A 27,725-nucleotide genomic window follows, 5' to 3' on the forward strand; every position below is an offset into this window, starting at 1 on the left:
ACCACCATTCAAATCCCTTATTAAGTTTGTTGTTCATTGTAGGCTGTACCCGGGAGTTCTGGGAACTGCTCCAAGCTCGGTGCCAGGCCCTGGGGGACCAGGTGGTGCCAGGGATTGAAACTGGATCCTCTGCATGGAAAGCATGTGCTCCAGCCTCATGCACCAGCTCGTCAGCCCTGGCGGCAACTGCACCTTGGAGCATCCATGTTGTCTACTACGTGCCTGGCACTCTGTGCTGAGCTTTCCCGGAGTCCTGCTCATCTACAGGGCAAGTTTGGGGTCCCAGTCTGGTGAGTCCCCTCACCTGACACTTGCAGGTTTGTCTCAAAAAGAAGCTGGGCCATTCATGAGTCATGTTGTTGGTTTGTTTTTTGTTTGGAGGCAACACCCAGCTGTGCTCAGGGCTGACTCCTGGCTCTGCACTCAGGGATCATTCCGGTGCCTGGCCTCAAACCCCATCTGCTGCATGCAAGGCAAACGCCCATGCCCTGTTCTTGGCCTTCCTCGGTCCTCCAAACACCTCTAGAGGCCCAGGCTGACCCACTGCGGATCCTGCTGCCAAGGTGCCAGGGAGCAGCGGGTGAGGCCCCAGGGCACTGTGGCCCCACCCCAGGGCAGATGCCCGCGGAGTTGGCGACCGATACCGGCGTTCCTCGGTGCCAGGCTCTCAACACGCCCTCCGTCTGGACAACCTCACACCCCTGGGCACTACTATCCCCACAGCACGGAGGAGCAAGTCCGGAGAAGTGCGGCGAAGCTCCCGCCGCCTCCCCCAGCCCAGCAATGCACTCTCGGGTTCCGCCCCCGGCGGGGAACCAGAGTAGACACCCAATGCAATCATCTGTCACCTCTCGGTCCACTTTGGTCTCGCCACGCAGAGGAGCGATGTGCCCTCAGGTCCCCTCCCAGTCACTTGGGTCCCACCGTCCAGCGGAGTCCTCTGGTCCCTCCCGGTGCACTCGGGTCCCAACGCCTAGGACAGCGATGCGCCCTCGGGTCCCTCCCGGCCCACTTGGGTCCCACCGCCCGGGGCAAAGATGCACGCCCTCGGGTCCCTCCCGGTGCATTCGGGTCCCGCCCCCCGGTGGGCACCCGTGGGTCCGCCCGACCCCTCCCGGCCCACTCGGGTCCAGTCCCCAGCGGCGCGCGCGCCCTCCGGCCCCTCCGGGTGCACCCCGGGCGCACGGAGCACCCTCAGGCCGCGCTGCCCGCCGCCCCGCCAGGCCCGGGCACCCCCACTCACGCCGGGCGCGGAGGACGGCCGCAGCACGAAGGGCCGTAGCCATGTTGGTGCCCGCGGAAAGTGTTCCCGGGACAGCGCGCGCTAGGCCGCTACGTTCCTGCCGCCGCGGGCCGACTGCCGCCCGGCCCAGCAGCCCCGCGCCGCGCCCCGTCCCACGCCCCAGCGGCGCGCGCGCTGATTGGCTGCGGGCCGTGCGGGGGAGGGTCCGGTGCCGGGAAAACACGCCCCTTGGCCTGGTTGGGCGGGGCCTGCGTCGGGAAGACACTCCCCTTGGCCTGGCGGGGCAGGGCTGGCGCCGGGAAGACACACCCCTTGGCCTGGCTGGGGCGGGGCCAGCTTCGGGAGGACACGCCCCTCGGCCTGGCTGGGGCGGGGCCAACGCCGGGAAGACACGCCCCTAGGAGCGATACTGGCCGCTGGGCAGGGCAGTTCGCCGGTTCAGCGCGTTATTCCAAGCCACTAGTTACAGCCGGCCCGACCAGTCAGTGAGCCTCCTGGGCGAGCTCCCTGTGCAAAATGTGTCGGTCCAGCCCATGCTAGAACCACTGCACAACTCTGGGAAGAACTTGAGGCCTTTCTTGACATTTAATTTGGGTTTTTGTTTGTTTTGAGGTTTTTTGTGGGTTTTTTTTTGGTGGGGGGCAAGGGGGTCACTCCTGGGGATGCTCAAGGCTAACTCCTTGCTCTTCACTCAGGGATCACTCCTGGGGGTGCCGAGCGACCCTACGGGGTGCTGGGCATCGAATCCTTGTCAGTTGCGAGTAAGGCAAGCTCTCTCCCCGCTGGGGCCCCAACATTTCCTTTTTTTTTTTCATGACCTGGAAGGGAAGTTGCTTTGCCTCTTTCTTGCTTGTTTGCTTAGTTAGGACTCAGCTGTTCCCACATCGCTTTGTTTTCAGAATTGAGAAAGGAATGATTCGAGAGAAGTCAGGGTTTTCTCTGCAGCAGAGCTTCGCAGGTGGGACCCGCAGGCAGGCTAGACTGAGCTAACAGGGCAGTAGTTTCCGGAAAGCAAAGGCCAAGCAACCTCGGGCCTCCAGTCTGGCTCATGAAGCAAACACCTCCTTTTTCTAGTCTTTTCCACCCGTGAGCCTCCTCGGAGCTCATCTGTTCCTTTGCATCCTTCACAATAGACAATGGTCTCCATCTCAAGGTCATTTATTCCTTAAACATTGAGCGCCTATTGTATGCAGAGGGGAAACAGCACTGAGGTGGACAGAGAAGAAAGTTGGCTTGCTTGGGAGCTGGGAGAGAGACAAAATAGTTGCAATATGCAGTAATCTGGGATGCCTGATGAGTGTTAGGAGCATGAAGTGAGGCGTGGCTTGGTGGTGGGATGCATGCTTTTGCGACCTGCCCTGGGTTTCATCGCTGGCACTAAAAACATAAAGAAATTGACTAGGGGATGTGGTTCCAATGGCAGAGCTGTAGACCCTGGGTCCACTCCCTGGGCTCAGACACCTGTCCCCACCCTACACACTCACCAGTTCTGCTGAGAGGAGCCAGTGACCCTGGGGCCCACTGGGAGTGACACTGCCCTTCCCCACCCCTGTACGCTGGGTGTGACCCCTACCACACAATAACAACAACTCCAAACTAAGGACTGAAGAGAGATGAGGAACAATCTAAGATAATTTTAAATCGATGGGTCATATCAACCCTCTCTGACACGTGGGCAAAAAGCTTGAGAGATGCGGAAAAACCCTGTGGAACATTTTGGAAAAAGAGTGAAATGTGAGTTAAAAACCACTAACTTTCTCTAACTTTCATGCTCCTAAATTAGCTTATGGGGGCTGCTCGGGGCTACTCCAGTGGAGCTCAGGAACCACACATACTTGGGAGCCAACCAGTCTGCACACAAAGGAAATGTCTTCACTTCCCTGCACTATTGCTCTGAGCCCCTGAATATTTTACACTAATGTTAGTCCTCATGATCATAAGCCCAATTTTAAAATGTCAGATTCGGTGAATTGCCTTTCCTACTTTCTTCGTGATCTTCATGTCTAAGCAGAGTAAAATTTGCCCCAAGTATCATCTGCTTTCTTTAATCTACTCTCAACAAAATTTTTAGTTTGAAATTCCCACTAGAAGAAGGGCTCTTCATAACCTACCACTCTTCTAAGGTCTAAACCTGTTTCTTAACTAGTAATAGTCTCCACATTTGGTAACAGTGTATGGAAACAATGAAGACAAGGCAGGGAGGACCCAGAGGCTGAGGATTTAGACTGTTCAGCCCTGGGCTCTTCTCTGCTCCTCCTGGGGGCCCAGGCTAAGGCACCATCCTATCCTGGGCCTCAAGGCTCTGGTGAGTGCAGATAACAGCCATCTCCTCCCCATGCCAGGTGATTAGTGACGAGGCACTAAGGAGCCGAATCTCACACCAGCAGCAGTTACAGTAGCTTCCATTTATTCCTGCCCAGAAGGGAGAAGAGAACCAGCAAAACATGCTTTATTTCATATATCAGCATAATGACACTTTTACAGAGAGGAGAGCCTGAGAGATAGTGCTTGCGCCCAGCACACAGCTGTTTCCTGCGTTTCATCTCAAGCATCACATATGATCCCCCTAAGCCTTGCCAGGAGTGATCCCTGAGCACAGAGCCAGGAGTAAACCTTGAGCACTTGGAGGTGTGACCCGAAAACCAAGAGAAAAAGAACTGACACTTTGTTCATTTTGTTCCCATCTTATTACTTTCACTTTTCTGGGGGAAATGGGGGAGGAGCACACAGGAAGTGCTCGGGGCTTACTCCTTACCCTGTGCTGGGGATCACTCCCGACAATAGCTGGAGGACCATTTGTCGTGTGTAGCAAATGTCTTCCTTGCTGTACTCCCTGATTTCACATCAGCATTTTCTCAGTCAGGGGCCATATGGCCCCACATGGGCCCCCAAGATATTGCAAAGGGGCCACAGGTGAAAGTTGCATAAATGGGGGTCCTCAACATGAGACAGGGAGCAGAAGGAAACATAATTGGAAGGGGGCCATGATTGAAAAAAGGCTGAGAAACACTGATCTACAAGATAAAATACCTTTCTTGAACCCAGTCTGAGTCAGTGTTGGGAATGAACAGGATTTGAGCTGGATAATGCACCTACTAAGATTAATAGGATATAAGTGAAAATGAGACTTATTATTCCCTACCAGAGAGTCCAGGGAGGCTTACTATTTCAAATCTATGACTTCTTGAAGACAGCAAACATAAAAGCTTTGTGACAAGCTCATTTTGATGTGCCTATGAAATGGATGCAGATCAAATATGCTTTATATGGGTCCTTTTCCGAACTGACAGAAAACAGTCTTCAACACAGAATTCATGAACTCTTAAGTACAGATTTATTAAGAAACCAGAGAAGTCCCTGAAAGGTTAAAGAAATGTGTGGGTTATGAGAATATGTAGAAATACCCTTAGATATGTACGTGCACCTGTATCTAGGGACAAGTGCATCTCTTTACTGGCCTGTGGGTATGACAGAAATCCCTTTAGCACACACAAGGTCACACGCAGCCCTGGGCAGCTCAGCTGAGTGGTCCCTGACTCTGGCACAGGCCACTCTGAGCCTGGTGGCTTTGTCAGTGCGAAAACCAAGTCTAGCTTGTGGTCCTAAAGAAAATGAATTTGTTGGTTTCAGCTCAGTGCTTCGGAGGAGAGGGTGGGAGAAGGGGGGAGACCCGCTCATTCATTATTTGCCATGATTGGCACCTCTGAGCTACACAAACTAAACTCTGATTACTCAATTCTGTCTCCTTAATCAGTAAAACAACGGGGCAGGTGGGGGAGGGGTGCTCAGTGCCAGAGACCACGGCTGCTGGAGGCTGATGGCCAGGCACAGTGGAAGGAGCGTGCAGAGACTGATTGTCCCCCCCACTGTTGAACAGCGAAAAGGGCCCGCCCAGGCTGCCAGGACACACGACTGCCTCCACCTCGGCTAGCCCAGCAGTGGTGGTGCTTCAGCACGGACAGCCTGTGCTGCTACTAGGCCTTGCAAATCGGGCTGAGTTCAAGCTCTGGCATGCCTGTAGGCTCCCAGCGAGGTCCCGGCCACTCTGCCATTTGGGATCCCCAGTGCCAGAGAATGTGGGCATAACCACTGCATCCGAGCTAGGAGCACGGGAGCACGTTATGGTCATGTTGGGATCCCTGGTGCCAGATGCAGCGTGGGCACACTGCTGCATCCAAGCCAGGCGCGTGCAAGCACCTTATGGCCAGGTGTGATTGTGGCCAGGTTTATGGACCCCAGTGTGCTCCCGTCATGATGACGGCAGCAAAAGGCTGGAAGGGGAGTCTGCGAAGCAAAATAGAGTTGGTGACAACTGATCTCAGACGCCAGCAGCTGGGATATCCCAGGAAGACTCGGCCACCACCAAGTCTCAGAAGGCTGGGAACAACGAAGTCCCCACCCTGCCAAAGGCCCACTGCTCCGGCTACCCACATCAGGCTTCCACGGCTGCCAGAGAAACGGCCCAGCTTCAGGACTGATCAGCAGCCACCTGTCCCTGCTCCAAAGCTACCGAAGCATGTGGCTGCGTGTGTGGCCCTGCAACACCTGCAAACGTCACAGAGCTCACAGCCCGGAGGAAGCACAGAAAATTAGATGGGGAAACTGTATTAACGCCCACTAAACTCAAGAAGTGAAAACAGCAATGCAGAAGGCCCAATTCGCACCTCGGTAAATCCTCAGGCCATGACTTCAGTTACACTGTTACATGCATTATAACAAGCAATATGAAATTCTTTATTGCCTGCTTGAGGGGTGGGACACTGGGGGCAATGGTGGAGGAAAGGGCACAATGGTGGTGGGACTCATGTTGGAATACTGAATACCCGAAACTGCTGTATTGTGTACAACTTTGTAAATCAGTGTTTAAAATTTGATATATATAAAAAAATAAATAAAGTGTTGGAGAGGATTAAAGGGTTGAAGGCATGCTGCTGTTTGCTGGAGGTCTCGGTTCAAGCCTTGCACTGCATGGTTGGTTCCCTGAGCACTGAGCATTGCTGGGTGTGGGGCCCTCCAAAACAATTAAGTGAAAAGGAGAATGAATCCTCCTCAATCTGGCCATTCTTAGAGCCACCCAGATCGGTGGGTGTGGGGGGGGTTCATGGTACCGGGTGCCGTGGCAGTGCAGACGCAAGAGGCTGGGATGAGATGGGCAGGAACCTTCTCCAACAGTCCGATTCTATCACCGGAAGCGTCGCTCCTTAGGAGAGAACATTGCCATCCTATCACTCCTTTTCCAGTACTCTTGAACGTCACAGCTACTGAATTTAGTGACGTCTAAATTCAAATAAACAGCTCGTGAAAATTAAGAAGATTCTTAAAAATGCAAAAGGCTTGAGAGACAGAGATGTAGAGCTTGAAAATAAATTAAGCAGCAAGGAGTTTTCCGCCTGTGCGTTTATTGATTGCTGGGAATACAGCCTACTGAGAATACACGGCATGCATTTTGGGGAGAAATTAACCAAATCTAAACGAAGTCATTCAATGAGCCTGCTGAGAGTTAATCAGGGAGCACAGATGAAGTCTGAGGACAGGGAAGGGATGACTCAAATGTCGCAGCCATCATTATGTCAGCTGCCACTTGTCTTAGAACTTATTTATTCTTAATTATTTAGGAGCTAGAAGGATCAGCCCGCCGCGTTCGTTGAACGGATGCTAGGAAATACGCCGCTGACCACAGCACCCCACAACTTCCCCTGCTCAAAATGGAATTGCTCTTACTTCAAATAAGGCAATTTCATTTTTATAGATCCTTCCAGGCCAATTCGGACACCTGAGAATTAAAAGCAGCTAGACAGATTTTTAAAAGATTAATCTAACACAAAGGACTAGTCACTAGATCCCGCTATCTACTGTTAAATTACAATGTTCAAACATTAGCAGATTTTTACACCACAGTGCCAATTTCCCGCTAAGATGTCTAACTCATCAATACAATCCAATGATATAAAGAATTCCAGTTGCACACCAAAGGACAGATAACATTATAGAATGTCTTAGATCGTAATGAAAACTGTTTAATCAAATATGGTACACAGGACACCGAGTTGATAACCTATCATTGGATAAAATGCTCAAATGTATTCGTGAATGTGTTCCCCAAATCGTGTTAATGAATCTTGTTTCGCAAACAGAAAACATCAATGCCCTTGGTCAGTCAGGTCACCGGGACGGCTTCTGTGGTGCAGAACCAGCAGGCAGAAATGGACATGCCCCAGAGGTGGGAGGGGGGGGGCAAACACCAGGGTCTTTTCTGTGTCACAGAGGTGAACTGCTCCCTTCTTGCACATATTCCCAAACGCTCCGGAGCGGGGGGGGGGACAACGGTCAGGGCTTGCAGCGCTGGACAAATCGAGGGTATAAGCACACATCTCGGATGTGATACCTATTCAGAATCCAGGTCAAGAATCGCTCTAAGCCCAAGCCATATCCTCCGTGGGGACACGTGCCGTATTTTCTCTGTTAGAGAGCAAGAGGAACAAACACTCAGTTTCAAAATCCATCAACTGGAGTCAAGACTTTGCACTAGGAAGAGAGTTTACCTTACTGTCACTCAGACAGACATCAACCTTTATACAGACCTACATGGCTCATGTATGAAGAAATAGCTACATGTGAAAAGTCAGGGGTTCAGGGTCGCCCTGGGAAAAAAGACTTCTCACCTGTAAACTAAGTTGGGGGGGCAGAGCAGTAGTACAGTGAGCAGGGTGTTCACCTTGCAAGTTTCCGACCTGGGTTCAATCCCTAGCATCTCATATGGTCACCAATATCCCCAGGAGTTAATTCTTGAGTGCAGAACCAGGAGTAACCCCTGAGTATTGCCAGGTGTGGCCCATTTCCCCCCAGTCAAAAAGGAAAAAGGAAAAAAAAAAAACACACCAGCAAAAAAACAAACCTAAGTCAGTGTCTATTTCAGAGGAAAATCAAAGATAGTACTAGACAGGATAGGCGTTAGAATCTGCCAGTTGATTTTTATTTATTTATTTTTTGCTTTTTGGGTCACACCCAGTGATGCACAGGGGTTACTCCTGGCTCTGCACTCAGAAATTACTCCTGGCGGTGCTCAGGGGACCATATGGGACGCTGGGAATCGAACCCCGGTCGGCCGCGTGCAAGGCAAATGCCCTACCCGCTGTGCTATCGCTCCAGTCAGCTGATTTTTAAAGACACAGTAGCGGGCTAGAGAGAAAGTACAGGAGTCAAGGCACTTGTCTTGCACGCAAGCGGCCCTGGTTTGATCCCGGCACCACATACGATTCCCTGAGCATCACCAGAAGTGATACCCGGGCAAAGTGAAAAGCAGGAGTAGTCTTGAGCATGGCCGGGCTCAAGGGAGAAGAGGGCCAGTGGAGCGAGCCGGCTTGTGTTTTCAAAGTGGCCTTACCTGATCGGTATACCAGTAATAGGGCGTGGGGTCGATTCCTTCCCGTTTATAACCTGCCAGAATTTCTTCGCTACCCCAGATACGCATCGAGCCTCCCACGATCTCGCCGACATTGGGCATCAACACGTCCACCTTTGGAGACAGCACGAAGCAGACGCGGTCAGCCAGGCGGTCAGAGCACCCCGGGGTCCCAGGGAAAGGCCAGACTGTGCTCTTTCCACCCGTGGAGACTATGGATGCGTGTCACTGGGCGGCGCGGGCCATGCCCCGTGAGGGAAGAACGAACCCGCTGCTGGACAATGAGATACTGGCCACAAGCTGTTACCTTCCCAGCAACAGTCCCCACCCCCTGAAGAAGCAAAATTAAGGGCTGGGGAGATGGCTCAGAGGGTTGGAGCATAAGCAGTGCATGTGGGGCTTCTGGGTTCCATCCCCAGCCTCGCAGGTTCCCCAGAGCACTCCGCTGAGTGAGTGGCCCACCCACCTCCCCCCCACATGCCCCCCAAAATGCAAAACCACAACTCCGGAGTCCCCCACTCACAGACTCCGTCAGGCGGGCGTCCTCAGGGCATCGCTGCATGTAGAAGGACTTGATCTCCACGGGGAAGCGGCACAGCAGGATGGGCTCATTAATGGTGTCTGTCATCAGTCTCTCGGGCGCTTCCGGGATATCCTGAGGGGAGAGGAGAGCTTCACTACATCTCCAGCTGCAAAGACAGCTGGGTGGGAGCAGCACCTCAACCCTGGGCGGGAGGGGGGGGGGGGCGGGGGTTCCCCCCAGACACGTTCCCTTCAAAACCAAACACTTCAAACCAGACGCACTGAGGACACAAACTGAAGGATCTCATTAGAAAGATCTGCTTCCTTCCACGGCAGACCTTTGGCGATAAACACAAACACAAATTGAGCTCACGCTGCCTGAGGAATGAAATCCAAACCACAACACCAGGCACGACAAAACCTAGTGACTGCCACTATCACTCCATAGCGTCCGCTGTTTTTAAGTGGCCAGTGATCCTCCACTCCGAAGCAGAGCGTGTCCCCCTGGCCCCATCAGGCACGGATAACCAAGCAGCCCTCATCTGCCCATGTAGGTTATCAGGAACATGAATCTTTTAGCTCGGCGGGCTTCTGCCCGGTTAGAATCCATCAGGACACTGTCCATGGTGGGGGGCCTGGGAAGGGGGTCCAGTTCTACAGCAAATAACCAACGTCTAATTCCAAAGTGCAGCTGCACACGGACTAGTTAGCTGACAGCGTTAGACGGTGGCGAAGGATCAAATCCATCTGTTTCTCTCGCCAAAAGCCCTGTGCTAAACCACACATAAATGCAGGCTGCAACGGAGTACTCTTGTCCTTGCAAAGATGGAGGAAACTGGACAAGAATCACCAATCGGCGCCTTGTAACAATCACCGGGAGCCGAGCCCTGTGTCCCCGAGGCCCTGGTTTTCACCCCTGATGTGCTGGGACACGGAGGGGAAGGGCAGAGAGTGGGTGGCCTTGAAAACATTTCATACAGGACAAGGTTTCGCCCGCAGTGTGGACCCAATCTCACACAGTCAGCATGGCACCTGCCAGGGATGGCCTAGTGCAGGGAAGATGCTGACCAGCACGCAAGGACGGCACCAGGACCCTGCAAAGGGGCTGGGATCTCAAGGTGGCGACCAGGAGCCAGAGAGAGGACCCCAGGCCTTCAGGGACTAACAGTGGGGACAGGAGCAGGCGCCCAACATGCTTGTGACCTCTCCACGCGGTCACCTGACCAGAGAGCTGGGGAGCCACAGTGCCAACTCTATTCCATGTCGCCGAGGGCAGCTGCAGGCCTGGCAAGATCACTCCTACAGGGCCAGCACTAACGTATCCTCGCTAGACTCCTTCAAAAAAACAAGAGTGGGGCCGGGGAGCTGGCCTGAGGGCCAGAGAGCTCTGCAGTAACAGGGGCAACTGACAGTGTCACAACTGACGCCCTCACACTGGGCGGGAGGGCCTGCCAGCCCCAGTCCCAGCCCCAGCCCCCATCAGGGCCTTTCTTCCATTTGCATTTAGTTTAATTCCAACACAATTAACACACATTCTGGGGGGTGGGGCCCCCCCCGACAGCACCCGACGCTTTCTCCAGAAAGACGAACCCAAGAACAGCCAAGGCGCTGTGTGAGATTCCCGGGTGCACACCAGTGGTGGCCACCTCGGGGCCCCGGGTAACCGCTTCAAGCGTGACAGCCACGTGCAAGGAAGGGAACCCACCTCGCCGAACTCATAGAATGTCCCGTCCTCTTTCTTAATGTTGTGCTCTTTCAGCCACACGATGGCATCTGAATAGTTCATCCGCTTGAAAGGCCGTTTGGGGGGCTTGAAGTTCTAACGGTAGGAAAGAAAGATGAGGATAAATGTCACCGTTAACATTCAGGGTGCCTTTCGAAGACAAACATCACTGTAAGAACAACAACAACAAAAAACTTCTGGTTGGCCTAGAAAAACAAAGTAGCCACTCAATGCTAAAACAGAAAGGGAAGTTCAGGAAGAAGAAAGGGCCCACGTAAATAACTTGACTTCACAGCCTGAGATCTTAGAAAATGACCAACAAAGGAGCCCAAACCAGGCGGGAAGAAAGAAATAATAAAACTGAGAGCAGAAATCAACAAGCTGAATTGCCCCAAAATAAAGATAAATAAAAAGGAAAACACATGAACCGCATCTCGTGTAGGTTAAAATACTGCGCAGTCAGAGGCTGGAGAGAGTCTTCAATCATCTGAGCACGAGCATAAGCCCCGAGCTGGTCCCTGCCCCTGTACAGGGTTCCCGTGAGTTTCTGCCAGGAGCGACCACAACATAGGGCTGGCAGGAGCCCCTCCTGAGCACTGCTGAGTGTGGCCGCATACTACAAAATGAACGTCAGTGGCTAAGGCTAGACGTCAGCCTCCACAACCCACGTTCCTTGTTTCAGGGTTCAGGAAAACCCGGGAGGTGGTTCCGGCCGGTCAGGGTGGCCGTCTATGGGAGGGCCCACGACTCTGGCACCTGCACCTACCGGGTTGAGGTCGTAGACAATGCTGGCCGCGGGCGACTTCAGCACTCGGTCCACCACGTCACACACCAAGTCCTCCAGCCGGCTCAGGAGGTCCTCGAAGGTGAGGAAGGGGCACTCGGCCTCCACGTGCGTGTACCTGAACAGACGCCCGCTCAGCCCAACACTCCCCGCACTGCAACCCCTGGGCACACCCTCCCACAGGGGCCCGTTTCTGCCGGGACACAGATCAAGATTGGGCCTGGGAATGCACAGAACTCTCGGCTAAAGCCCAAGAGGCAAAACGCCCGCTGTTTGCTAACGCCCACCCTTCCCGGGGCCCAAGACCGCGATCCTGCCTCCCGGGGACGCGGGGGCCCGCTGTGGACACGGCCTCCCGGGCCCAGGGGTGGCGCGTACTCAGCCAGGTGCCTCCGCGTGCGGGACTGCTCGGCGCGGTAGGACTGTGCGATGCAGAACACATCCCCCAGTGCGGGCAGGCAGGTCTCCAGGTAGAGCTGCGAGGACTGGGTCAGGAACGCCTCCTCCCCGAAGTAGTCCAGCTTGAAGAGCGTCGCGCCCCCCTCCACCTGCGTCTGCACCAGCGTGGGCGGCGTGACCTGCGCAGAGCCAGGGGACAAGGGCGCTGCCGTGAGCACCGCTGTCCCGTCGGATAAACGGCCACGGGCTGGGAAGGCGGCCTCAGACACCCAGGAGGAAACTAACTAGCAAGGGTGGGACGCACACGCACCTCACAGTAGCCCCTGTCGAAGAAGTGGTCGCGGAAGCAGCGCGTGACCACGGAGCGTGCCCGGAGGATCTTGGACATGTTCTCCCCCCGGATCATCATGTGCCTGTTGTTGAGCTGGACGTCCACGTCAGACTCCTCGTTGATCAAGTTATCGGCGCCACCGGCGGGGGCCAGGCCCAGCAGTTCCCAGAAGTCACAGCTCAGCTCGTGACCCCCCGGAGCCTGCGTGAGTCAAAAGGCAAAGGGAAGAAGGGGGAAGACGGAAACACACCCCCATTATTGTTCTGTTCGGGACCCCAAGGTGCTCGTGGGTTTCACCCTATGCTCTGGGATCACTCTGGGCTCGGTGCTCAGGGGGCCCGATAAAGCGCCAGGGAACAAACAGATCGGTGGCACTCAAGGCAGGTAGGTGCTGTCCTTCCTATGCTATCCCTCCAGTCCAAATCAACGTTACTGTAGACTTTCATTCAATCCATGTTTCTGATAACCCAAGATAGCATGGAGTCTCTCCATTATTTCTTGACACTTCTCAAAACAAAGACCCCAAATTCAAATTTTAAGTTTTCACATATTTTCAGGACACACACACACACACACACACACACACTTAAAAAACACAGAAGCATAGGGACCAGAGATAGAATGGCAGGTAAACTGCTCACCTTGCATGTGGCCAAGCCAAATTCGATCCCTGGCATCCTGTATGGTCCCCTGAGCACTACCAGGAGTGACCCCAGAGCACACCGCCAAAACAAGGAGTAAGCCCTGCCAGGAGTAAGCCCTGAGCACTGCCTGGTGCTTCCAAACCAAACGAAACTTAATTTCCCACCAGGTTCTACGAGGAGTTGTTTCTCTTTGGAAACTGCATTCAGGTTGGACACCACACCCACAGCCCAGACGGCTGCCCTGGGGCCATCAGCACAGCATCAAGGACCAGAAATCCCACCTGCAAGCCCGTTTCCAGCAGGGGAAAGTGAGGCCAGCCTGAATCAGAAGGGTCTTTTTACATGAATTTGGAATGACTCATCAATATTTCTTGTCTATCAGGGGACCTCTGGGGGATAGTATCTTATGCATGTGTGTTCTTTGAGGGGGAGAAGGGACCATTCCCAGCCGGGTTCCCAAGATAAAGTCCCAGGGGGTCCTCCCATGGAAAGCAAGTGTTCCAGCCCCACGGGTTATCTCCCCACCCACATTTATTCTCTTTCTCAGCCAATGAATATGTTGTTCAAAAACTCATGGTAGTTTCTTGAACAGTAATTGCCAAAATATAGTGTACCTAATCGAGGAAGAACAACTCTAAAAATCAATTATGCGAGGGGGGCTGGAGCGACAGCATAACAGGTAGGGCGTTTGCCTTTCATGAGGCCAACCTGGGTTTGATTTCCAGCATCCCATATGGTCCCCCAAACACTGCCAGGACTAAGTCCTGAGTGCAGAGCCAGGAGTAACCCCTGAGCATCACCGGGAATGACCCAAAAAGAAAAAAAAATCAATTACGTGAAACTATTGGGGAGTGGGGAGGTTTTCCAATACCATTCAGAAAGTTTCAGCTTTAAATCACTGTTCTTCAAGAGAATGCCCTGCCACAGAGGCAGGGTGGGATGGGGGGCTGGGGGAGTGGAAGGATACTGGGATCAGTGGTGGTAGAGAATGGGCACTGGTGGAAGGATGGGTACTCGTACTCGATCATTGTATAACTGAAACCCAAGCACAAAAATCTGTAAGTCTACAACTGTACCTCATGATGTTTCGCTAATAAAAATTAAAAAAAAAAATCACTGTTCTTGTCTAAAGTTGGGGGGACTGTGGGTCCCATCTATGCTCAGGAGCCTCACCTGGCAGTGCTCAGGGGTAACATATAGATCTGTGAGTCTAAGTTTTTTTTTTCTGCATAGGATGTTGTTTTTTTTCCCAAATAGATAAATTCACACAACATTTGTATCCACACCACTGGTTATATTATAGTCTAGGATGACTACCTGGGAATTTTCTAGAAGGCTGGCAATCCCTGAGTCCGCTACATAATATTTCACCAGAAAAAGAAAAGGCACTGGGGGCACAGCAGGTAAGGTGATTGCCTTGCATGCAGTAGACTCAGGTTCGACTGCCAGTATCCCATGTGGTTCCCTGAGCACCGCCAGGAGTGATCTAAGTGCAGAGCCAGGAGTAACCTGAGCGTGTCAGGGTATGCCCCTACCTCCATCCCCACCAAAAAAAGAAAAACCACACTAAACTGAACAAGTTCAGCGTACGCAGAACAAATATACCACAAGTGCCAATAAAGAGAGTGGAACCCCAATATCTATTACCCGTGAGGATCTCCAGCCACTCACCTGCTTGCCCTTGGGGGTGAGATTCAGCGTTCCATATACTGCCACGCTGCTCTCCGTGGCCAGGACCACCCCATTGTAACATTGACACTGCAAAAAAGAAAAAGAAAAAATCAAAACACAAAAACTCTACAGTTACATCAAGCTGCTCTAGCATGTAAGAGGCTACAGAATTAGTTACAAACAAGCAACCCGGTCTGACAGTCCAAGGAGGAGAGAGCCATCCTTTTTTTTTTGTTTGTTTAGGGGTCATTTCCAGAAGTACTCAGGGGCCTATGGGTGCTGGGGACAGAAGCTGGGCCTCCAGGAGGCAAAGCACACGTCAGCCCTCCGAGCTAGCTGCCAGGATCCCGGCTACCCATTTTCATTAATAAAAAGCTAGTTTTAAAAAAACATTTCTCTTGGGAGCTAGAGCAACAGCACAGCAGATAGGGCGTTTGCCTTGCCCATGGCTGACCCGGGTTCGATTCCCAGCATCCCATATTGTCCCCTAAGCATCGCCAGGAGTAATTCCTGAGTGCAGAGCCAGGAGTGACCCCTGTGCATCGCTAGGTGTGACCCAAAAAGAAAAAAAGAAAAAAGAAAAAAGAATTATTTCTCTTTCTAGAAGCATACACAAGTATGTAAGTAATGCTTTACAGACATACATACACATATGCCATAAGGCTGCGTTACTTAAAAATACCTGGGCAGGCCTGAGGTGCCGTTAGAATCACCTGAGCTGAATGGTGTGGCCCTTGCCTTTCACACACGAAGCCCTGGTTGTGATCCTGGCACCAACACCAACACAGAGAAGGGCTGGAGAGACAGCTGACAGGCCGCAGGTGTGCCCTGCATTCCAGAGGCGGAGGTCTGACCCCGGCACCTGCCCCGTTCACTGCAGGCCACTGCAGTGCCTGTCAGAGCAGCCCATGCTGGCTGAGCCCGCCACAAGCCGGTGACCTGCACAGGAGGGCGCTTGGTTCTGGCGGTCACCACCCTCTGTCTGTGATGCAGCGGGTCTGCAGAAACTTCTGGCCAGTCCGCAAGTAGGTTAAAGACCCCTAACACGCCGTGAGCCTGCGTACAAGCTCCCATGTGGGGGCCGGGAGACAGTGCAGGGGTTAAGGCACTTGCCTCACACGCTGCCCACCCAGATTTGGCGCCTGGCACCTAACTGATCCCCCAGCACCACCAGGAGCGATTCCCAGAGCACGGCACCAGGAGTAAGTCCTGAGCACTGCCAGTTTCGGCCCACAAAAGAAAAAAAAATTTTACTTTGCAATGTTACATTAAAAACTTACTTTACAAATAAATTTTTTGGTAAATACTATTATAGATATTTCTGCCTGAGTGTGGTTTGCAAAACATTTATCCTATTTTTATGGATCCATGGGTGGGGAAAAAAAGGTTGAAAACCACTGCTTTTAAGTTGCCTTCAATTTTCTATGTTGAAGCTTTTGTATTTGCCATTTAAAGTACGCACATAAGTCTTAGAACTTCCAAACTTACAAAAAACTTACTGAAGAAACTCAAAAGTTCAGTCAAAAGTAAAATATTTACCAAATCATCAGACAAGACACACTGAAGATAACCTGTACCATCCCGCAGCACCAGAAACATCAAATTCTTTCCTGAAATGAGAAAGAGGTATTTGTCCAAACCGTTCTCAAAATATTTAAAAGTGCTTTTCCTAACTTAACCTAGAAAGAAAGCTTTCAACATTTTAAATATTGAAAGGTTAGCCCTCCCCTTCCGCCTCCCCCTCAGCCCTCTACCTTAAAATATCCAACGGCAGGGGCCAGAGTGATAGCACAGCAGGTAGGGCATTTGCCTCGCACTCGGCCGACCTGGGTTCGATCCCCAGCACCCCATAATGGTTCCCTGAGCACTGTCAGGAGTGATTCCTGACAGCAGAGCCAGGAGTAATGGGCCAGGTGTGCCCCCAAAACAAAACACAAAAAAGACCTGCCTCCCGGAAACATTACTGCATAGAAGCTGCAGCATTTCACTTTCTAGAATTTTCAAATCTAAAACGATCACCCTGACCCACATAATCGTGGGAAAGCAAAGCAGCGCCTGGGGCGGAGGGCTCACGTCTCGCACAGCACAGGGTGCATGGGGGTGTCTGTGTGTCTCTTCCAGCTCCAGAACCTTCTGTCTGGGCCAGGGACATCAATCAGGAGCAGGCATACACTCACTCTACATGTGGCCAGACCTGGGCTCGCTCCAGCCCCACAATCCCTGGCATCACTGCGAATGGCCCCGGAGCACTGCCAGGTGGGGCCCCCAAACAGAGTCCACCTTCCTATATCATGATCCGGCAGCTTAGTTCTGTGCTCTGGAAATGTGGTTCGTGGGGGTTTGATCCCTGACACACCACGAGCGATCAATGAAGGCTGGCTGGGGCACATCTGCCTCAGGAGCCCCCAGGGAGAAGCCAGCGCCCTGACGAGAGTGGCCCCAAGCCTCTGCTCGCAGAAGGGGGAACTATTACCACTGATGTCTACGGGGAGTTTGGGGGGGTGTTCCCAGGTCATAACCCAACAGGAATGCTCTCCGTGCAGCGGGGAGGCAGGGAGGGCCCCTGCACTTGGCAGGAGTGACAGGAACCCCCTCTGCTCATCAGTGCCCTACCACATTTTTCTAAGGACTCGAAAATTTCTTACAATAACACATACACGAGATAACACAAGGAGAAAATGAAACCTAAAACCTCAGGACCGAGGGAGGATCAGATGCCAATAGATGCCAATATGCTAATTAGGCAAGTCAACGTTGCTTCCACAAAGAATTAAGAGTAATTAGGTAAGAAATTTAGGATTTGAGTTACCTTGCCTGCGCAGCCTGTGCACCCAGCCGAACACCTTGACTCTTTGGCCTCTGTAGCCTTCCAGAGAATGGATCTTCACCTGCACATTAGAATAAACGATGTCGGACTGACGGAGCCCTTCACCGCAGACCAACTTCCCCACTGGATGGCCACACAACATAAAAGGCTAAAATTCACCGCAGTGAAAAGATACCATCGCTCTTGCACCTGTGGGCTAGAACCAAAAAACCTCGACCCAAAGGACTGATTCCCGAAATACCCAGTTTTCCTATGAAGAACACCTCTAGGATTTTAGAGATGATCTTGGAAAAAACCAACAAATTTGAGAATCAACAATTACTTCAGCAGTAACCCCACAGAAGCCCTTCCCCAGCCTCCCCGCCCCTAATATTGTGGAAGGGAAGCAAGGCGGTCACGGGTTGTGTGTGTGTGTCTGTGTGTGTGTGTGTGTGTGTATGTGTAAAATGAGGAGGGTTGAGGGGGCAAGGGGGGTATGTGGGAGGGGGTCATAGCAGGGACAAGGTGACACAGGGAGCACAGCCGGGTGAACAGCTTCACTGATTTGTTCCAGAGGCGGGCAGGACTCCAATTCCATTAAATCACAATTTTTACTGCAATGAAGGGTATGACCTCCTCACTGTGACAAGGACCCGGATGCTGGTGGAGGGAGCCACGCAGACGCCTCAGGAGCCGGGCACCCAGTCTACCAGCTTCCACTCAAGAAAGGATTTGCCCAACATACACTGTAAACCTTTCGGATACAAGGAAGCCTGGGAAGAATCAGCCTAACGTGAAAGCCCTTCTCATCATCCCATCTAAAAGGAAAGCAGGAGAACCGCGCCCGGGAACAAAGCCCAGAAATAACAAGCCCAGCTCGGGCCCTCGGACAAACCCCAGGGCACACATGTGGGACCCCGAGTACCAAGCCCGCCGCACTGCAGCCCAAGGACGCATCTCACATACACATTTTGGCTCTGGAAGGCTCGGATCGTTTTTAATGGTAATCTTCTTCGCTTCCTCCAGGTTCTTCTCTCTTCGCAGATTGTCTTCTGCCTAATTTTACAGATAGGGCAATATGGTAGCGTTGTTATTTTTTGGTATTTTTTTTTGGTCTGGTTTTGAGGGTCACTCTTGGAAGGGGACCATGTCATAACAGGAATCAAAACCAGAACTCCAGGTTGTTCCAGCCCTTTGGGTCCCCTCCCCAGAGGTGTTCCAGGGCTCAGGGGCCACTCCTGAGCCGTGTGGGTCTAAGGGTTTGGTGCTTGAGCCCCCCAAAGTGATGTTCCTGGGTTTCAGGGGGTCACTGGGGCTAACATGGTGGTGCTCAGGATTCAACTCAGGCCTCACACATGCAAGCTGAGCTCCATCACCCCGAACTACCCCCCAGGCCCACGCCTAGCGTTTCCACCCCGGGGAGGCCAGAAGCACCGCTCACCTCCTTCTTTTCCCGCGATTCACTCTTCATTTGCTCCCTGTGCCACATTTTCTTGATGTTCTTCATCTGTGATTTAGAAATGATGTCCCACCGCTAGGGGGAGACACAGACACTCAGTTTTTCCAACAGCTGTGTTCGGATAAAAAACGTATCACACCAAGTATTCTGTGAAGTGTGTCTCTGGTCCTACCTCATTTTCCTTTTGCGAATCTACGTAAATGGTAGGAAACGGTTCTTTTCCTACTGTCATCAAGGCCTGGAAGGGGGAGGGAAGGGAAATTTCTTTAGTACTGTGCAGCATTTCAAATCAAAGCAATGCCTAAATTCCAAGGAATTCAGTCACTTGGGAGATAATTAAATAACAAGAAGAAAACGTAAGAATCCCCAATGCAAAAAAAAAAAAAATCGGGGGCTGGAGTGATAGCACAGCAGGTAGGCCATTTGCCTTGCATGCGGCTGACCCGAGTTAGATTCCCAGCATCCCATATGGTCCCCTGAGCATTGCCAGGAGTGATTCCTGAGTGCAGAGCCAGGAGTAACCTGAGCATCACCAGGTGTGACCCAAAAAGCAAAAAAAAAAAAAAGAATCCCCAGAGTTTTCTAGCAAGTTTGATGGCTCCGTACGTAGTTTTCTAGCAAGAGGTTTTAAGTGAACAAAGAAGCCCAAGTCTCTGTAACTTTCTGTGGGGGAAAAAAAAATTATAAAACCAAACAAACAAAAACACAGAAACAGTAACATAATGAAATATACCAAAGGCTAAATATCACTAGCCTTTAAAAATTCCCTAGAGAGAATTTTATTTCTCTATCCTTCCATCTCCCCCTTTTCTTTTTTTAACCAATATCGCCATGATTTTGAAAGAAGAAATACTGATTAACTGCTTCAAATGTTCCTACACATTTTTTCCCATTACTATTAACCAAGAAATGTAAATAACTACTCTCCAGTTGTAAGCTCTGAAATTTATTAACCTAAGTTTCCAAAAGCTAGCTCCCAGACCCGAGAGATACTTTTGCCAAGACTAGTTCGAACTCAGATTGCTACCGAGGAAGAAACTGGAGTAATTTAAAAACATCCCAGAATTCACTTTTTTCATGTGTCTTAAACCACACACGACATCGGGTGCTGGTAAAGCATTTGGATTCCCCTGCTCTGGGGAGTCGGTACTGATGCCTCTTTAACCCTGAAACCCGACCCCAGACTAGAATTCCTGAGTCAGAACAGCTCGCAACAGAGCAAGTTCCCTTAAGTGCGAAAAAGTGAGCGACGCACCAAAGCAGACAGAGCTGACAGGAAAGAGAGAATGTTTCCAGAGACGGGCCTCGATGATAACCTATGTGAATGCTGCAGTTGGCACAAAAGGGGGCTTGAGGAGGCAGGAAAGATGGGAGAACAAATGTGGGCCAGAGCTACTCCGATCCTGCCAAGGTGGGCACGGGGCTGCGTTCCTCAAGGCAGCTGGAGCCACTTGAGGTCTTGCTCGGGCTGTTTTTTTTGCTAGTTGGGGAGGGGCCCAGGGCTTACTCCTGACATTGTGTTTAGGGATCACTCCTGGTGGGGGCTTGGAAGGATCATACGAGGTCACGGTCCTCCCGTTTATTCATCAATTTGCTCGAGTGGGCCCAGTAACATCTCCATCGTGAGACTTGTTGTTACTGTGTTTGGCATATTGAATACGTCACGGGGAGCTTGCCAGGCTTTGCCGTGCGGGCGAGATACTCTCGGTATCTCCAAAAGGAGCGGAGGAATCGAACCCGCCTCAGCCGGGTCGGCTGCGGCAAGGCAAATGCCATACGGCTGTGCTATTGCTCCAGCCCAACCATACGGGGGGTACCAGGGATCAAACCTAGGTCGGCCTTGTTCAAGACAAGTATCCGACCCGCTATACTATAGCTCTTCTTGATGCCGGTGGGCCCCTCGGGTGACTTATGTGAAGCGGAGAGGAGAAAGACGGCCACTTTCTCCCTATCCGTCTCTGCCACCCGGGACCTAGGGTTACTGGGTCCTTGTCTCACCTCGAAGAAAGGAGTTTCAGGAGCAGCAAAGTAAACAGATTTTATCTGGAGGGTTTTTGAAGATGTGGAGGGGGAGAGAGTAAGAGAGAAATGAGCTCAAGAGAGAACGCGAAGAAAGCCCCCAGACACGTCCCAGCATTGGACATAAAAGTGAAAGGACACATCTCAAGAGGGGAGATGCGGGCGCCACATGTGCTCGGCCACATGGGCGCAAGCAGCACATGGGCTCGGGCAGCATATGCGCGCCCCTCCTTCGTTCCAAGTGGCCTTCAACCTGCCCCCATGTACGGCTTCTACCTAGGTCAGAGTCAGTTGCTAAGGAGGTTGGGGGGGGGGGGGGTGGGGGTTGGGAGTGGTGATGGTGTTTCCTGAAATTCCTTTCCTGGCCTTTTGTTCCGGCAGGAGCTTCTCTGGGTCTGTTGCTGGAGCCAGGGGAGGGTCTTATCAGGCCTTAGTTCCGGTTTTCTGCAGAGCTGGCTTCTGCCACTGCCTTGGGAAGGGGCCTTCCCTGTCTACCTGTCTACATGATTCTGTGAGGCAGCTTTTTCTTTTGAGGGAGGGGGGACAGGGAGCACATTCAGTGGTGCTCAGGGATCACTCCTGTTGGTGCTTGGGGGACCATACGGAATGGTGGGTGTAGGATAACAATGGTTTGTCCTTTCTCCCTTGCCACAGAGAGCTTAGGTTTATCGGGTTACACCCATCACAGTGCTCCCCGAGTCACTCCCATTCCTCTGTTTATCTGTTTTTTTGGTTTTTGTTTTTGTTTTGTTCTGGTTTTTAATGTAAAGTACTGCTATTTATTTAGCCACTGATTAGGCTGATTGAATTAGGCATGAACTCCACTCCTCTGTTTATCTGTAAACTCTTCTCTGTGCTCTCCTTCCCAGCCAGTTAATCGCTTTTTCCCCTAATCAGATTCTGTAAGATCAGATCCTTTTAGGACATTGAACTTGAATTTTAAGTTAAATATTGCTTTTCTCTATCTTTGACATAGTTTACCTTAAAGCAATGTCCTTTCTGTATGGACACAGGAAAACATGTGTAACTTGGGAGTTGATTGACTCGGAATAATATTTACTCCTGGGCATCTGCTTTCTTCTCAGTTGCCCTTAGTTCCTAGCACCCCTAAAGCAGGGTATGATGGACTGAATGGACCCAGGATAAGTTGTGAGCTACTCTGGCATGGAAATGGGCCAGGCCAAAGCACCATGATACTCAACTATAAGTTGAGGGCATCATCATGGACAAATGCTGTCATGATCCAAAAGTAACGACGAGACTAGGACCCTGCTGGAATTAGGAAGACTAACCTGTCCTGAGGACTGCGGTCTACATACATACATACATACACACACACAAATATATATATATATATATATATATATACAGTGCAAAATATATAGGGAGATGTCCTCAGGAAGAACCAAACTGTAAGTTTATATCTCTTACTGTGCTCATACAGAATGACAGTGCTAGAAATATTAGAAGATTTACTACAACTATTTAAGTGGATTACTAGCTGAGGAAAGAACACATCCTTGTTGGGATCCCACCCTTGAGCAGATCTCCTAGTAGTCTGGAGTAATCTCTTTAGATGAGATTTTATCCTTGAGTTAATCTCCTGGAGGAGTGGCTTTACCTCTCTTTGTTGATCTATTAATGTTCAAACCACCTTTATGTCACCACCTATGTGATTGCTATATAAAGTAAGACTGTAAGGATCAGACGGGCTGGGCGGGGGGAGGGAGAGAGAAGAGAGGGGGAGAGAGAGGAAGAGAGACAGAGATAGAGACACAGAGAGACAGAGACACAGACAGACAGACAGAGAGGCAGAAAGGCAGAAGGGGAGTGGAGATTGGAATAAACTACAATTGATACCGACCAGCCTGGCCCTTGTTCCTTCCTTTGCCTACCCATCGCCATGGGCCTCCCTGGGGTGGGGGAAGTGGTTGAGACCACTGATCGCAGGCGGAGAGGAGAGATAGAGCACTGCTGCCGGCTTTTGAAAACAAAGGTAGGGATTGAACCTGGGTCAGTGGCATGCAAGGCCGGCTCCCTACCTGCTGTACTACCACCCCAGCCCCAGGAAGCAGCTTTAAAGGTGATGCCATGGCCCCATTTCCTCCTATCGCAGTCACCAGACTCACTCTCCGTCTTGGGTACCCTCCAAGTACCCTCTGCCTGCACCAGGCTTCCATTCGAGTTAGCTTGGACCAGGCTACACTCATCGAAGGGCCCTCAGGCCTAAGAAACTCAGCACAGGAATAAGGGTGTATGCTGATATCCACACCAGTCTCCCGAGGTCCTGGATTCCGGAGTGCTCTGAGACAAGTGTCCATTCTTGGGGTGCTTTATGTAAATCAGGTCTTTCCAGACCGGAATTCGATGATGCAGCAAAGCTCGATGTGACTGAGCACAGATGACTTTATGTTCACAGTCACGGAAGACCCAGTCTTCTAATTCTCGGCAGGGAAACATCCTGAGATAAGGTGTTGTCAGGTTAAGAAGAAAAAGATACTGTTTGGAAATGTCCAAATGATCTCACACCCAACAGGCTGCCTACCTGTGCGCATTCCTTACTTTTCCTTCTCTGAGAATTCTCTTCCAAAAATCTAACATGGCATGTAAAATTTCTCGGCGGGCCACCCAGCAGTTGGCACAAACCACAAATCAATGCCAAGTCATTGTGCCTGAGAGAGACTGTACCTTCAGGCCGGTTTTAAACGGCTTCTCCTTGGTGCCATCCCCCGTGGCATCGTTGCCCTCGCGGTCGGAGACATACAGCTCTGCTGGTTGACAACGTGGAGAATGAATGAGTTAGTCCTGGGGGCACCGCGCACCAGGGCAGCAGGCATAATTGATACCAAGGACCCGCCCGAGGAGAGGGATACACTTCCCCACTCTGTGCCAAGGGCACCCAGCTCATGGAATCATACTACTGCCACGCGTGGCTTTTTCCAAAGTGAACCTGGTGCCCTCTGGTCCACGCCGCTGCTTGCATCTACCTGCGCGCCACCCCCCCCCCCCACATTAGAGCAAGTGGCCGTCCAGAGAGGCACCCCAGATGTCGTCGCCGTGGCCTGCAAGGCTGGGGGAGACCCCGGGGGAGTCGCTCTAGCTCGAGGCGCCTCTTTGCTCAGTCTGGAAGGGGAAACCCATCCCCACCGTGGAGCGCTGTTCCGAGCGAGCGAGCGAGCAAGCAACCGGGTATCCCAGATGGGTGCCAGAGCTCGGGGCCGGGACCCGGAAGTCATTCTGCGCGTCCCCGCGAGGAGCCCGAGCTGGGTCCAGTGCTCCTGGGCCTTTCCCTCCCCCTCCCCCTCCCCCTCCTCCTCCAGCGGTAGCACCGTCTGGTCCCCCCCACCCCACCCCCGGGGATCCGCACGCGCCCGGGGGTGCGCGGGGGTGGGCCGGGGGAGGGGTCTCAGCTGCGCCCGAGTCTCTGGGCACAATCCCGGGCTTCTGCAGCTCGCGCCGGGCGCGGTCGGGCGGCGGCGTGTGGGCCCCGCACCCTCCTCTCCCCCCGGCCCGGGACCCCCCACCCCGTCCCGGGCAGCGCCCACCATGCCCCCGGGCGCCCAGGGCCGTGCAGGGCGACGGCCGCGCCCCGCCGCCCCCGCTCACCTAGCACCATCTCTGCGACAGCCCTGGTCACCTCCAAGGACATCCGCCACGGCACGCCGCCGCCGTGTCACTCCACCATGCACTGGCCGCTTCCTTCGCTCGGACGTTGCATCATAATACCCCGTCGGGCCGCGGGCGCCCCCGTGAGTCACCGGACGTCGCGGTGCCATTGGCTACGGGACGCGGGCGAGCGGCGCCGGCGCCGCCATCTTTAGACCGGGCAAGGGCCACTTCCTGGTTCGGAGCCCCGCCCCCCGCCCAGAGGCTCTTGGGAGACGGCGCCGCTGAGGGCCTGTGCTCTGCCCTTCCCATTCCTTCTGGGTCTGGCAACTTCCTGTCCTGCAAACTGGAGCAGGGAATTCTTTCTTTTTTTCCTTCTTTCTTTCCTTCTTTCTTTCTTTCTTTCTTTCTTTCTTTCTTTCTTTCTTTCTTCTTTCTTTCTTTCTTTCTCTCTTTCTCTCTTTCCTCCCCTCCCTACCCCTCTCCTTTCCTTTTTTTCTCCCTTCTTCCCTTTCTCATTCAGCAGGTAGACAGGGAAGCCCCCCTCCCCCAAGGCAATGGCAAAAGCCAGCCCCGCAGAGAATAGGAAAAATAGGAACTAAGGGCTGATAAGACCCTCACAGACCCAGGGAAGCTCCTGCAGAAACAAAAGGCCAGGAAAAGAATTTCAAAGAAGACCATCACCTTTCCCAACCCCCCTGGTAACCTCCTTAGCAATGGACCCACGTGGGGCAGGTTGGACAAACCCTATAAAGGCCACCTTGAACAAAGGAAAGGCAGGCGTATGCTGCCTGAGCCTATGTGCTGCTTACGCCCGTGTGGCGGAGCACATGTGGTGCCTGAGCACATGTGTCGCCCGCTTCTCCCCTCTTGAGATGCATACTTTCATGCTTTCGTGCCTAATGCTAGGATGAGTGTAGGGTCTCTCTGTGCCCTTGGAGAAGGCCGGGTTCTCTCTTGAGTACGTTACTCACTCTCTCCCCCTCGACATCTTAAAAATCCTCCAAATAAAATCTGTTTATTTCACTGCTTCTCTATTCCTGAAATTCCTATCTGCGAGACAAGGACCCAGTAACCCTGGGTCCCAAGTGGCAGAGGCTGTTGGGGAGAAAGTGACTGTCTTTCTCCTACCCACTTCACATAAGTCACCCATAGGGCCCACCGACATCACTTCCTTCCAGCTGAACACAAACCAGAACAGGGTATTCTTGCTTGCTTGCTTGCTTGCTTGCTTGCTTACTTTTTTCTTGCTTTCTTTTATTCTTCCTTCCTTCCCCTCTCTTTCTTATTATTTTTATTTTTTCTTATTATTTTTAAATTTTCCTTTTTAAAAAAAATTTATTTTATTGTTGTACTGTGAGACTCACAGTTTCAAAGTTGAGTTTCAATAAGGCCCAACTTACTGAAAATGGAGAGAGGGAGGAAATGCCTGTCATAGAGGCCAGAGGGTGAGCGACCAGAGGAAAGCTGGGACCACTGGTGATGGGAAATGTACACTGGTGAAGGGAGGGATGTTGCAACATTGCATGACTGAAACCCAATCATGAACAACTTTGTAATTATGTATCTCATTGTGATTCAATTCAAAAAGATTTTGAAAAAATAAAAGTTGGGTTTCAGTCATACAGTGCAGGACAGGGTTTTCTTGCCACACCTCCTTACTCTCCAGAAGCTGAAAAGTTTATGAAATTGCCATCATCCTCAAATGTTCCAGCTCCAGCAACCAGATGTAGTGATGGTAGAGGATGTCCTCCCGTTGTTCAACGATTTGCTCAAGTGGGCCCAGTAACGTCTCCATTTTGAGACTTGTTGTTACTGTGTTTGGCATATCGAATATGTGACAGGGAACTTTCCAGGCTTTGCTGTGGGGGCAAGATACTGTCGGTAGCTTGCCAAGGCTCTCCGAGAGGGGCAGAGGAATCGAACCCGGCTTGGCCAGGCTGGCTGTGCGCAAGGCAAACACCCTACCGCTGTGCTATGGCTCCAGCCCAGTGGAGGATGACGAATATAAATAATAAATAGGGTTGCACACTGTGTCTGGGCCGTAGCTATATCATACAGCATCACAAAAAGCAAAACAAAAAACTTTCACCTGTATTGACCTGTTTTGAAATATGAAGGCTCTGAAGATACTGTTAGCTGGAGCGATAGCACAGCAGGTAGGGCCCGGCAAGCTACCACCCAGAGTATCTCGCCCGCATGGCAGAGCCTGACAAGTTCCCCATGGCGTATTCGATATGCCAAAGACCGCAACAACAAGTCTCACAATGGAGATGTTACTGGTGCCCGCTCAAGCAAATCGATGAACAACGGGAGGACAGAGCTACAGTGCTACAGTGCTATGAAGATACTGGGAGCCAGAGAGAGATAGTACAGCCAGTTAAGCACTTGCCCTGGTCAAAGCCCCTGGGGTTCTACCTCCACCATCATACAGTCCATGGAGCACCTCTAGGAGTGATTCCTGAGCACCACTAAGTGTCGCAAGACAAATATCTATAAAAAGGATGCTTTACTTCCTAACTTCCATGTAGATGTACTTCTGTGTTAACAACTAGGAAAATGGTGTATTTTTTTTATTGAAAGGTATAAGGATCCCTATTAAGGAGGACATAATGATGTTCTTGTGAGAACTTGGCGTACATCCTGCCTGGGATTCTGGCTGCCTTCTACTGTGTGTTTAGGGATGAATTGCCTACCCTGCCTGGGTTTCCATTTTCCAGGGTTTCTATTATTAAAGAATAATAGAAACTTAGTGCTTTGCACACAATAGCTACTAAATAAAGCGTATTTTTCCTTCTCAACAGAGTGGAACACAAGAGATTCCCCTAGAGTAAAAAAAAAAATGTTATAAAAGAAATACTTTGATTTGGGGGTAGGGGACACACCCGGCGGTGTTCAGAGGTTACTTCTGGCTCTGCACTCAGGGATCAATTCTGGCCAGATTCATGGAACCACTTGGGACTCAATGATTGAACTCGGTTGGCTGCGTGCAAGGCAAGCACCCTATCTGCTGTACAATCTCTCCAGTCCTAAAACACTTTTCTTAAACTGTAGCACTGTAGCACTGTCCTCTGATTGTTCATTGATTTGCTTGAGCGGGCCCAGTAATGTCTCCA

General features: G+C 51.7%; 2 protein-coding genes across 4 annotated transcripts in view; both read right to left on the reverse strand.

Annotated features, from left to right (window-relative positions):
• Positions 1 to 1,354, reverse strand: part of FECH (ferrochelatase) — a 29,765-nt gene extending 28,411 nt beyond the window's left edge. The window contains exon 1 of one of the 2 annotated variants that reach the window (XM_056138194.1): positions 1,244 to 1,354. Coding sequence is in view for 1 of the 2 variants with exons in the window: in XM_056138193.1 (XP_055994168.1) it covers positions 1,244 to 1,286 (43 nt within the window). In the remaining variant the exon portion in view is untranslated. The remainder of the gene's footprint in view (positions 1 to 1,243) is intronic. The other variant, XM_056138193.1, reaches the window with a different exon arrangement.
• Positions 1,355 to 6,622: 5,268 nt separating this feature from the next.
• Positions 6,623 to 24,802, reverse strand: NARS1 (asparaginyl-tRNA synthetase 1). Of its 2 annotated transcripts, none has more exons than XM_056137898.1 (15): positions 24,610 to 24,802; positions 23,692 to 23,774; positions 19,157 to 19,222; positions 18,967 to 19,059; positions 18,492 to 18,581; positions 17,529 to 17,607; positions 16,259 to 16,329; positions 14,720 to 14,806; positions 12,384 to 12,605; positions 12,053 to 12,252; positions 11,657 to 11,792; positions 10,873 to 10,986; positions 9,169 to 9,300; positions 8,628 to 8,759; positions 6,623 to 7,702 (listed from the first exon to the last, which is right to left on the reverse strand). In XM_056137898.1, the coding sequence occupies exons 1-15, from the start codon at positions 24,650 to 24,652 to the stop codon at positions 7,571 to 7,573; spliced, it is 1,680 nt and encodes a 559-aa protein (XP_055993873.1). In that variant the 5' UTR covers positions 24,653 to 24,802; the 3' UTR covers positions 6,623 to 7,570. The 2 variants fall into 2 exon arrangements, with proteins under 2 accessions (XP_055993873.1, XP_055993874.1); XM_056137899.1 differs by having other exon boundaries at positions 23,692 to 23,771; positions 24,610 to 24,801.
• Between the last annotated feature and the right edge of the window lie 2,923 nt (positions 24,803 to 27,725).

The sequence above is a fragment of the Sorex fumeus genome, unplaced genomic scaffold, assembly GCF_029834395.1.
Source record: "Sorex fumeus unplaced genomic scaffold, SorFum_2.1 ptg000128l, whole genome shotgun sequence".
In the NCBI taxonomy this organism is placed as follows: Eukaryota; Metazoa; Chordata; class Mammalia; order Eulipotyphla; family Soricidae; genus Sorex; species Sorex fumeus.

Excerpts from the sequence above, each read along its gene's own strand:
- NARS1 (XM_056137898.1), bottom strand. The coding sequence starts at position 24,652 with ATGTCCTTGGAGGTGACCAGGGCTGTCGCAGAGATGGTGCTAG. Across the intron at positions 19,060-19,156 it reads ATTCGCAAAAGGAAAATGAG|CGGTGGGACATCATTTCTAA; the intron begins GTAGGACCAGAG and ends GTCTCCCCCTAG. Across the intron at positions 9,301-10,872 it reads CATTCTATGAGTTCGGCGAG|GATATCCCGGAAGCGCCCGA; the intron begins GTGGGTTCCCTT and ends CTCTCCCCTCAG.